Source organism: Hirundo rustica, chromosome 2 (genome assembly GCF_015227805.2).
Source record: "Hirundo rustica isolate bHirRus1 chromosome 2, bHirRus1.pri.v3, whole genome shotgun sequence".
NCBI classification, from domain to species: domain Eukaryota; kingdom Metazoa; phylum Chordata; class Aves; order Passeriformes; family Hirundinidae; genus Hirundo; species Hirundo rustica.
Window position 1 is genome coordinate 114,701,196 of NC_053451.1, and position 12,626 is coordinate 114,713,821.

The 12,626-nt window shown below is 46.3% G+C and overlaps 1 protein-coding gene across 1 annotated transcript in view; it reads right to left on the bottom strand.

Moving 5' to 3' along the window:
• The window catches only part of UMODL1 (uromodulin like 1), a 72,109-nt gene extending 60,327 nt beyond the window's left edge, over positions 1 to 11,782 (bottom strand). Inside the window, 1 exon segment of the mRNA XM_058419305.1 lies at positions 11,584 to 11,782. Within this exon segment, the coding sequence (XP_058275288.1) occupies positions 11,584 to 11,782 (199 nt within the window).
• Between the last annotated feature and the right edge of the window lie 844 nt (positions 11,783 to 12,626).

Consider the following 12,626-nt stretch of genomic DNA (forward strand, 5'->3'; position numbering starts at 1 on the left):
AGTGTTTAACAGACTGAGTCGGGATCAGTTTGATGTCTGAATTATTATTTTGCTGTACCACCAAAAGAAGCTGCTGCTGGAGTTATGCTTAAAGCCATCAAGATGCTGCAAAAAAAATCTGTGTCTCGAACAGTGAGTTTTGATGACTTAGATAACTTCATCACCTTTCCCGCAAGAAAAAAAGAATTAATTATTTTTAAGATGTAGGAGTGACACGGTGGTCTTGATATGCCACAAAGTTCAACTGGTTGCATATTAATTTTTTTTTTCTTTTCCCTTGAAAAGTCTTGCCTCTAAATTTCAGCGTTCGAGCGATTCAATTATTAGAAACTTCTGCTGGCGAGCAAAGGGCAGCACATCTCTGCTGTGCTACACGACATTCATCTGTATGGGAAGGGGAAAGAGACAGTTACCATGTAAACAAAAGGAAAACAAGAACAAAATCTCGCTGGCTCTGTTGAGCTCATCACCAGCCAAGCCCGATTTTGATCAGCTCTCCCTCCATCAGCAGGATCCTCTCCAGTGGAATTGACCGTAAAAGGAGATTTGGGGTTACAGTTAGCACAGGGATTGACCGAATGTTAAAATGCCAATGGAGACATGAAATTCAGAGTATTTTAAACTGTTGATTTGAGCAGGCATTTGCTTTCTGTGTAATAGGTGACTGTCATCAGAAGAGCTCTGGATGATTGATTTCATGACCTTCTTTGTGGAGTCAGTTCATACAAGCCTCTTTCCAGTGTTAATGTATTCCCCCAAAAATGCAGGCTGGCTCTATCCCAGGTCATAGGAAAAAAAAATTATTCCAGCCCAAGAAACCATGGAGGTTTCTGTCCCCCTCTTAGCAGTATACTCCAGGAGAAAACAGAACAAAACAAAACAAAAACAAAACATTCAATTTATCTTTTTTGTTGCTGGGGCTCAGCTGAGTCACAGAAATATCCCAGTCCTACAAGTGATAGTAAATACTGTTGTTTGGGGGGGATACAGCAGCTTACTTGCCTGAAGGATATGATGGAATTTGGGTCTCCAGATTCTTCTATCAAGCATTCATGGGTGAATATCGCTCCCTTTAAACCATACCAAATATACTGTATGGTTAATAAAGTGTCACCTGGAAATACATTAGAAAATTCCTTATTCCTCCATGAAAAAAAAAAAAAAAAAGGGAAAAGATTTTTGCTTGCCATGTGAAGACAGGATTATTTAAAAAGGAATACATAAAAATCAACTAAAATTTAAATTGTGCTATAATAAGATGTTCGGAGTAGTTTCAAGCTCATTCCCACTGAAAATAAGTGGGATGAATCGAGACAACACAAATCTCTGCGTAAATATTTCTGGAAATACAGAGGGAGGAATGGAAACTTGGTCATAAATTTGCCAAGATGAATAGAAGGTGTCATTAACTTTTGCTCTCTCTCTATGAGCCATGGGTTCTTCCTCTTGGGGGAATCACAGTGGAAAACTGTAAACAATTTTTTCTGCACAGCATCATAAAATAAACTCCCAGCTCCGTATTCGGTGCCAGAGACATTGCCAGGCAACAGAAAATTATTGCTCTATCCTGAGAGAATGCCCTGAATTTATTATTTTTAGGTCATCCGTTAGTGACACAACTCAAAGTTTCGCCCAGGTTTTATTCCAGTGAGCCCAACCTTGAAGCCAAAGATGTCCAGAAATCTCAGCAGTTCAGGAAACTCCAATCTCTTTAGTTCACCAAACTCTGTAGCTACTGAGTGCCAACAATCAGTAGGCAGCTTTGCAGGAATTAAGAGTTTGGCTGTGCCCTCTCAACATTACCCAGAAATATTACCTGAGCATTACCTGAAGGGCTGCCCCATTCGGAGCTTCAAGGTGACCTGTGGGGGAAAATTCCCTGCTGAAATTTCCCCACAGGCTCTGGACACACCACCACACCTGGGGAACATGCTGGGCACAAGCAGCAGCTGTGGCACAACCTCCACAGGAGCCCGGTGTTGGTGGCAGGGAAGCCACCACATCCCTCAGCAAAATTTTCCAGTGCTTAATAATCCTCACAGTTAAAATAACCCTCCTTCTCCTTCCTTCTTGAATTTATAGCTCCCAGTCCTGGAAACTTTAACATTAATTACCTTTTTTTTTTTTTTTTTTTTTTTTTTTTTTGCTTAAAAAGCAAAAGCATGCTTCCAGCCAGATTTTTCAGTTCATGTGGCCGGTGATAATCTGATAAAGCGTGGTTAACTCCAGCACTTGCCAGGCTCTCTCCACACCCAGCAGCTGCACCCTACTGACATATGGAGGTGCAATTAGGTTAAGCCCAGCTCTTAATCACTGTACACAGAAGCAAGTGCTGTCCTGTGCTGGCAGGCACTCGGGTGGGGGCTGTTCCTGGTGTCTGCAGGCACCTGGGTGGGAAAAGGTGGGAAGAAAAGCAAGAATGACAGTTCCCGTGTGCAGGGAACTGCTGCTGAAAGTGAGAATAACTGCTGATGTAGTATTGGAAATAAGCAGGAAATGTGCTGGTCCAGGGCATCTCCTGACAAGGATTTTTGTAGGTACCTGGCTGTGCCTTAAAACTGCAAGAAGAGTCACTTGTGGCTAAAGAAAACGAGTCACCTTTCAGCAGGAGAGTGAGTGAAACCCAGCTCGCTCTCCGAAGAGCTGGGCTGCAGCAAAGACAGGAGGAAAGAAACCACCTGGGACTGGGGAAGGTGAGGAGGGGGCACCAGGGAAAGCAGAGAAGAGAGAGGAGGGAGGAGGAGAAGAATCACAGGATGGTTTGGATTGGAAGGGACCCTAAAGGTCATCTAATTCCAACATGCCCTGCCACGGAAGGGAGGAATGAAGGGAAGGAAGAAATCTGTATGTTGTTAGAAATAGCATTGACAATTCTATACAGACTGTAATGACTCTGACAGACCCAATTAAGGCAATGGAAATGCAGAACCAGTAATGCAGAGATGAATCATCTGACCTAAAATAGAGGGAATGATGAAACATGCGAGGGAACAAAGTGTGTCATTTCAGCTTTTACAGCAAAAAAATTCCAGACATAATCTCTCAAAAATATTTGGCCAACAGAAACTATAAGGCAGTGTTGGTTACTGCAGCTCTATGCAGGTACAGTGCAGAATTTCTCTCTCACAAGCTCACATGGGCAGGTCTGCCCTTCTGCAGGTCTCACACACAAAAGCCAGGCAACACCCAAGGTGCCACACATGCCAAGAGTGACACTGCCAGCAAAAGATATCGAATAAATCAAAAAGCCGTTTATCACTTTTTTTTTTTTTTTTTTTTTTTAATAGGATGTCAAATACACCATGAATTACCAGGTCCCACTCTCACTTTCTCTCTTCCAGTGTAGTCCTAATAAATAAAATGAGGCCAGAGCAGCTCTCAGGTCTGCAGCAGTTGGGAAGCAATGGGAAAAAAGTTTCCAATGAAGAGACTTTACACATTCACAGAACTTTTACAGTTCTAGTTTAAATGGAAAAAAAATCTTCTGCTTAAGGGGGGAAAAGTCCATATCCAGGCAGCTGAACAGCCTATCAGAGAGGAGAGAATTTCTGTTGTACATCACACATTTCTGCAGATTCCTAGGAAAAAATATGTCCCTTCAGTAAGTGGAGAGTCCATTGACAAGACTGCAGGAGTCAGATTCCTCAGCTACTCTAGATTAGCCTGGAAAATGCTAATCTCTCCTGTGAGTGTGTCAGGTTCCAGCTGTAACTCCCCTTCATGCCATCCTTGCAGCATGACACCCTCTGCCTTTTCCCACTTCACTGTCCACATGCAAAGGGAAATTTGATTTTCACCACGTCCTCTCCAACAGGGAACTTCCCTTTTGTACTTAAAGACAACTTCACCGATACTTTGTGCTGCTCTGGAAATAGGAGGAGACCTCAAGAGGAGAAAGAACAGCCACATGCACTGAAATGCCACAGCTGAGTCCTTCCATGCCACTTGGAGACTCTTAGTATTTTCTGTGATTTAATTAGACATTAATTGGCCAGAGAAGTGCCATAATCTTTTAGCCCAGCACCAAAATACACCTGCATAACCCTGAAGGCAATTTCAAGCCAAGGCCCAATGTCAACATAAGTTTTTCCTAGTCCTGAGTCATCAGCTCTCACAGCTAGTGAAACATGCAGTACAGACAATAATGCTTCAGACACACAAACATCACAAAGTGCAAAAATAAAAAAATAAAAAAAATTAAAAAAAAAAAAAAAAAAAAAAAAGCTTAAAGCCAGATTTGTCTGCATATCTTTATCCCCTGTGCAATTACTCTGATTAGCTCTCGGTAGATCTGGATAGTTCAGCTCCTTAAAACAATTTCTTTTTTTTTTTTTTAAAGTTTGTGGGTTTTTTTCCCCTCAGGAAGGTTCATGACAACACCAAGGAAGATGCTGTAAGAAGTCATCAAGGGTCTGACAAACAAAACAGCACAGCTCATGTGTGGGATTTTACCACCAGGGTTGTTTTCAAACAGAAACACTTGTGCTGTGGCTCTCCAGGACATATTCTTGTTGTAGTGGTCACACATGACCCAGAGCTGTGACCTCTGTGAACATAACTAAGAGAAAGACATCGGAGAGATCTCATCTGTATAATTGAGAGAGGGGAAGCCAACTGTGTAGTGGCACAGACAAATTTTGTCTCTTCACATTCAGCATTCAAAATAGTATGTACACAGGGGGCTGTGTAAGCACATGTAGCTCCCAAATCCCTGGAATATAACAAGTTACAGCCAGCTTTGTCCCAGCAGGATGCTGCTTCTGGAGAGGAAATCAGCTTCACTCTTGCCCATAAATCACTGGCTCCTGTGTAATGAACTGCCACAGGGAACTGGGGGAAAGAGTGGTACATTGACAGAAAAGCAGGTCAGGCAAAAAAGGCTTCTTCCAGTGCACTGCTTCTGTCCTTCAGAACTGTAAAGCAACACTTACTAAATAAATCCCCATTCTGTTTGGGGGGCTGAATTCAACATGCATAGAATGTAATTTTACAGTCCGGGATTGACAATAAATTCAGTCAGTAGCCTGAACACAAAGACATCAGTAATTCTGTATCTCTGCTATTTTTGCTATGCCACTTGAGCTTTCCTCTCAGTAATGAATAAATCCATGTGGAGATGACATCAGTCAGAGTGCTCAGGCCATAGAAATGCAGAGCTGACCCTCAGCTGTCACAGGGCAGAACTTCTGTGCATGACCTGAAAGCAAGTATTATTTGCTCATCTCACGCCATGGGCATGTCTTTATAGTGCACAGAAAGGCACAAAAATAAATCTGAAGTTGTTATAAATTGTAAATTCTCCTTGAAATACACATTTTGTCATCTAAGAACCAGCATGTTAACGTCAGAAATTAAATTAGTGACACGACAGCACCCTGGCATGAGCTGATGAAACAAAACTTTTTTTTTTTTTTCAGCAAGCCAATACCTTTAATCCCTAACTTTTGCACTTTTTACTTGGCAAGACCTTACCACAAATCACCTCTAACACTTGGATACAACTGCTGAAAAGAAAAATAATCTACTCAACATACACCACACTTTTCCAGCACCTCAGCAATGCACAAACACAAATGGACTCGCTGATATTCTGGAAATTGCTGTCCACCTCTGTGGAATCTCTGACCCTGGAAGACTGTCATTTGAGGCCAAACTGACTGATACTGAGTAATGAAAGCATCAAGCTCACTTTTCCAGTGGACCATAGCCCTGATAGCTCTTTGGTGCTCTCTCTGATTCACTCACATGAGCCTTCTCAGGAGCTGAGGCTACAGCCACGCTGCTCTCTGCCAAGAAACTCGATCCCTGAAGCCACATTTACAGTAAAGCAGGACATTAACAGAATTACTGTACTAAAACAAAAATTTGCCCTATCATTCTGTTTGTTCTTCCTGGAAATTAACTTTGTTAAACATGAACCAAAACATAAGCTTTTCTTTTCTTTTTTTAATATATAATAAGCACCAGGAAATTATTTTTTCTTGCTTTTCCTTGCTTGAACTTATTGTCTGAACAGAATTACAGAAAATGCTTGCTGTATCATCAATCTCTCCATTTGGTTTTTTCTGAATTTCTTTACATCCACAATGAGCTGGGATGAGCACACTGGTAACTAGGAAACCAAAGCCACTTTTTAATATTCTTACTGTAATCAGAATACTCAGGATTTTACACTTCCACTGTAATCAGAATACTCAGGATTTTAATTTTAGAAGGCTCAAACTCCAAAACTCCAGCTGAAGTTACGCAGAGCTGGGAGAGCTGCTAACACAAAATTGCACCGTATCTGCTGCGCTGTGACAGATTTTCTATTTCAGTTGCTCCTGCAGCTTTTCATCAACATGTTTTTTAGAAATACCCACGAATTTGCAACCTCTTACTAGCTGCAAATGAAGAGTTTTTCACGCTCCAAGCGTAGTAACCCACGACCGTATGCCCACTTAGAGAAAACACGTGCCAGTACCTGAGGCTTATTTGTCCCTGAATGAGTGTCCAACCCGCGGAACAATCACCTTTTTAAATAGGAATGTGTTTCTTGCTATTTAACAGCTTTCTAGGTTGAAATTGCCACCCAGCTTGTCACTGTCTGGCACCATTTATCTGAACCTGTCCGAGCTGCTGAATGTGGGCTCCAAGTGGAAAATATTAACTAGATTGTGCTATTTGCAGAAGAATGAGGCTGACAGCTAAAAAAGCTCAAGGCTTGGCACTCAGAAGCAACACCAGGAATGAAGGCAGCTTTACATTATTCTGCATTATAGCTATTTTCCTGGTAAGAAATTTACATCTTCAGGAAGAGTCTTGTCTGTGTGCCTTATATCATGCCAGTAATAGAAATACTGTGATTTTTTAAATGTTCGCGTTGTGTATCTGTCTGGTTTTCCCTCTAAATACTGGGAAGTGTCTTTACTTTCAGGACAAGATAAGTGACAGGTTTTAACTAGAAAAAGTAAGATTCCTTACTTACCTGCTAGTATTTGTTATAGGAAGTGTCATCTGAACACATGGGAAGAAATTAAAAAAAATCCAGGCACCCTTTTCCGTGCACAGCTGTCAGCAATGAGAGAAACTGGTGGAAAATTCTGTGTTTGCATTTTGGCAAGTCATTAAGCTTTTGGCAAACTATTTGGAATCAATAAAGCAAAACCTCTGGAGTTCCCAGGAACATCTTCAGAGGAATGGGTTCATTCAAGTGTGCTCTGTGATCCCAATTAACTGTGCTCCACATCCCGGGAGTTCTGGGATAGAAGCTGGTATCTGAAGGAATGGGGTAACAGCCACAGCATTTGCTCCACTGATAAGATTTTCAGGGCCAGAGAGACAGAACACAGTTTCTCAGAGATTAATTATCTCCCTCTGCAATATGTCCTTGGCAATAATCAGTTTCCAGAGGATTTGGTGAGAAACCAGAGACAAAACTCTGGGTCTGGGGTTTTGCATTTCCATTCTTACAGCGGTTACAGGAGAAGCTTGGAGCTGGAAAAGCCCCACTGCCAGGGGGGAAAAGGGTGCTCCAGCAGGAAACACTCCCAAAGCCACCAAAGCACGGGACAGATCTCTCTACATGGACAGAAGAATCAAAATTTACCAAGATGAAAAATGTTAGCATCTCCATCTAGTCAAGGTTCCCCCACTGAAATGAAGCAGCTTCTTCTGTCCTTATCCTCTCTCCTCCCACAAAACCAAACTCCTCTCTGCAAAACCCTTTCCCAGCTCCTAATAGAGGAGCGCCTCAGGGTAACTGAGCCACTTCTAAGTCTCTCTGCAGGAAAAGAACCCGATGTTATGAGATTTAAATTAATCACACAAAGTCCAAATCTTCATTAAAGAAAATTTTAGGGTCTCTACATGTAAAAGAGATGGAACGACAGATGTAAAAAAATATTACAGATTAGCCCCAGGATATGACTTTATTCCAACTATTCTTATATTGAAAATGTTAGTGTTAAAGACAGTGAACTATTCAGAGTGCACATCTTTGCTCTCTAGCGCAATATTTACACTACAAAAAGCAGTAATTCTCATACTTTCAACCAATGCAAGTTTTTACATGGTAATTTGCTCACAATGTCTGTGTATAATCATCCTTTATTTTCTTTAAAGCTTCTTTACATTCTACATTTTTCAGTTTTTTACCAAAATTCCAGTGATAAAACTTGTTGGCAAGTTCGATCCAAAGTTAATCTGAGTAGTTACTGGATACTCCAAATGGAGAACAAACCACATACTTAACAAACATGCACCTGGTAATAAATAACAGCTGCAACCACACATACAGATGAAAAATATATCAAACTAAGCCCTCCATCAAAGCATCTAAAATTAGAAATGTTGGAAAATACATTCATAAACAAGCTAATCTTGAAGAACCAGAATACATTCAAATAACTGGGAATGATACAGTTGACAAAATTAACCTACTTAAATCCCCAATAATCGTACAGAATTAATTCCTTCCGTAGAATAAAAAAACCCCTGATTTACAGGGATATAAGGCATCCATAAACTTTAATAATATCAAGTCAATCAGAGCTGATCATGAAATACAGTCAGATTGTGTCTTTTTGAGTCACAGAATCTTGGAGGACTGCATTCAAAATTTTCTCCAATCATCTGTTTGTAAGAACGACAAAACTATAGAATCATAGAAAGCTAAGGGTTGGAAGATCATCTCATCCCAGCCTCTGCCAAGGCAGGGACACCTTCCACTGTCCCAGGCTGCTCCAAGCCCCAGTGTCCAACCTGGCCTTGGGCACTGCCCGGGATCCAGGGGCAGCCGCAGCTACTCTGGGCACCCTGTGCCAGAGCCCACCCAGTCTCAAAGTGAAAAATTTCTTCCTAATATGTAATCAAAATTTCCCCTTTTCCAGTTTGTACCCATTCCCCCTTGTCCTGTCACTCCAGTTCCAGATGAAGAGCTCCTCTCCAGCTTCCTTGCAGGTCTCTTCAGATTCTGAAAGGCGTTTTGAGGCCTCCACACAACCTTCCCTTCTCCAGGCTGAACACCCCAACTTCCCCAGCCTGTCTCTGTAGGGGAGGTGCCCCAGTCCTCTTATCAACTTCGTGGCCTCTTCTGGACTCGCTCCAACAGAATTATACAAGTCACTGCATGGGCTCTGTTCTACTGGCTGCACTTCCACCAGGGAACCTGACAAATTAAAAAAACTGGTAATAAATAGCTGCACAGCAAGACACAGGTGTAAGAACACCTTTCAGCGGGGTAATTCTGGGACAGAGAGATCCTCCATCTGTGCCACAGGCCCTTTTGGAGAAGCACAGATGAGAAATTATGCAAGACCAATTTCTGCTTGGCTGAGAAGCAACTGAGTACACATGAGGGAAAAAAAGAAAAAAAAAAAAGAAGAAAGGTTATCAGGGCCTTGATTTCCAAGCTCAGGTTAGCTCCCCAAGTCCTTCCCTGGCAGCACAAACCGGTTTATGGGAACAGATGTAACTGCTTTCCCAGTTGTTTGTTCCCATCACCACAGCAGCCCCTGTGTCAGAGCAGTTGTCTGCACACCCGCACAGCAAACCAGACCAGGGAACTCTTCCAGACAACACCAAAGAGCTTGCTGGGGTTTGTGCTGGCTCACAAAGCCACACTCACATCAGGGCATGAATCCCTGTGTGAAAAAAAAAAAAACCCACTCCTTTCACAAGCAGCTTCCCAAGTTTCCAAAGCTACCAAAAGAGCCAACAATGACTGGAAAAAAACCCCCAGGATGTGGAGAGGGATAAAGGGAGCCAGACCCAGTAAGGTACAACGCCTTCCCTCACGTGGGTTTTAGCCCACTTGCAACAAAACCTTGGCAAAAAAAGGTTTAAACGCATCCCTAAACAGAGTCCAGGGATTCTACAGCTGCTTTGGAGGATTTGTGATTTAGGTGGAGAGTCTAAAAGCACACTGCAAACATGTATGGGATCAGATGCTAATCTCTAGAGCTGTCCTTAATGAAAAGATAACGCGCCCGATTAGCTTTCGACAAAAACAAGAGAAATCTTGTAATTCTTAATTTCTATTTCAATACTTGCATTTCGACACATAAAAGCCCTATTCAGGTATTTAGTTCAAAGCGGATAATCACGACGAGAAGCCAGCCTAGAGCAATGATAATGGCCATTATAATTTTTTCAAACCGCATCAAGAGGAGTGAGAACAGCAGTTACAAAGGGCTTGAGCCAAAATCCACGGGGATCTGGGCACGTGTGTCCCCGATGGCAACAGAGGGTGGTGGGCTGGCTTGGGAGGGGGACAGTGGGTGGCTTGTGAGGGGGACGGTGGTGGCTTTTGAGGAGGACAGGGGGTGGGTTTTGAGGGGGACAGGGGTGGCTTTTGAGAGGTTGGGAGTGGTTTTTGAGGGACAGTGGGTGGTTTTTGAGAGGAATAGGGGTCTTTTGAGGGGTCAGAGGGTGGCGTTTGAGGGGGACAGGGGTGGCTTTTGAGTGCTTGGGGGGGTGTTGCTTGTGAGGGGAATGGGGGACTTTTGAGGGACAGCAGGTGGTTTTTGAGGGGAATGGGGGACTTTTGAGGGAAAATCGGTGGTTTTTGAGGGGGACAGTGGGTAGCTTGGGAGAGCTTCAATGAGCTTGCGAATGGGGCAGTGGGTGGCTTGGGGGAGTCTGTAACTTTTGATGAGGACAGAAGCGTGAGGGGTTGGGGGCGGTGGCCTGTGAGGGACACAGTGGGCGGCATTAGGCACGGTGGTTCTTCACAGACCACACTGGGCCTTATCCCTACACTTTAAAAAAAAAAAAAAAAAAAAAAAAAAAAAAAAAGACACAACGTGAAAATAACAATAATTCCCGCAATAAAAACTCACGACGGAACAGATTTCGGTGAATCGCACACTGACGCTGCACGCCGGTTTCCCCCCGACACCCGCAGCACACAGGCCGGGGAGGGGGGAGGATGGTGGGTGCGGGTTACCACAGCGGCACCTCCCAAACCGGCGGCGGGGACACACGACAAGGACCCGTCCCTCCGTGTGCGTCCCGCTCCGTGCCGGGCCGCCCCCCACACGCGCGGCTGCTGCCTCAGTTTCCCTGCGGCGGGGCGGGCTGAGGGCGGCCGCCGGGGCGCTGCGGGCGGTGCTGCCCGCGGTGGAAGGCGGTCGGTCTGCCTGTCTGTCTGTCTGTCGGTCTGTGAGGTGGGGGGGATCCCCGTTCCCGTTCCGTTTCCCCGTTCCCACCTCCTGCCGCCCCCCCCCCCGCCGCGCCGCCCCCTCGCCCCCCGCTCCCCCCGGCCCGGCCAATCGCGGCGCCGCGCACGTGACGAGCGCTCCCCGCGATGACCTCATCCCTCGGTTGTGGGATGACGTCAAATTCAAGATGGATGGAATCACGGCGGCGGCGGCGGCAGCGCGGGCTGAGCCCTGAGCGGAGGCGCCGAGGGGGGCGAGCAGGGGGGGGCGGCGGACAGGGTGAGTAGCGCCCGCGTGTCGCGCCCGTCCCGGGGGCTGCCCGCGCCGCGCGGGTCTCCGCGCGCACAAATCCGTCTTTTCCTGACGTAACTCTGAGGTGGTGTTTTTTTTTTTTCTCTCTCTCTCTTTTTTTTTTTGTTTTGTTTACTGTTTACTCCGTTACCCCCCCTTCTTCCTCCACCGAGCGGGGATGCGGCTGCGGCGCGCATGCGCCGGTTACGAAACTCTTCCCCCCCTCGCTGGCGGGGCGCGGCGCAGGCGCCCGGAGCGGGCGGGAGGTGCCCGCGGCCGCCGCCACATCGCCCGCCCCGCCTGCGCCCGAGCCCCGAGGGGGAGGCGCGGGGGAAGCGCTCAGGGCGCATGAGCGCGCCCGGCCGCGGAGGATGGAAGGATAGATGGATGGAAGGCGGGGAGAGGCGGGTCGGGAGCGGGACCCGGCGCGCCGACCTCCGGCTTCCCTGAGCTGCGGCGCCTCAGGAGCCCGTTACCCGCTGCAACGGGCGTGAGGGCCGCGAGGGTCCGGCCGCCACAGGGCGTGAGGGACCGGTGGTGTGAGGGACACTGGGGACCGGTGTGAGGGAGACCAGGCACCGGTGGTGAGAAGCACCGGCCGCCCGAGGGGTGTGAGGGTCCGGCGCTTCCCCCTCCGCCGGCGGTTCCAGGCTCTTCCCCTTCGCTGCGATCCGAGCTCTAAAAGACGAGAGAGGCGCCGGGAGGGCCGTGACTCGGTGGCACGGCTGCTCCCCGGTGTGTCTGGAAGGGAGAGAGCGTTTCATCTCCCCGCAGCGAGGTCCCCGCGTGTAAGTGCAGGCAGGTACCAAACCTCATCGGTGTCTGTCAGTATAGAAAGGGGAGCTGTCGGAGGATGGACCGGGCTGTGCTCGGTGGTGCCCGGCAATGGGCAGAACCTGATGCACAGAAATTCTGCCTGAACATAAGAGCTTTACTGTGCAGTGACCGAGCATTATCCAGAGAGTGTCCCTCACTGGAGATATTCCAGAACTATCTGGGCACAATCCTGTGCCGTGCGCTCTGGGATGACCCTGCTTGAGCAGGGAGGTGGGACCTGGTGACCCACTGAGCTCCTTTCCTGCCTGACCCATTCTGTGGTTCTGTAAACAAAGTGTGGCTTTGCTGAGCACTCTTGAGCTGGATTATTCATCAGCAGGATGAAGCACATTTCACAGGCAGGTGGGGAAATCCTCA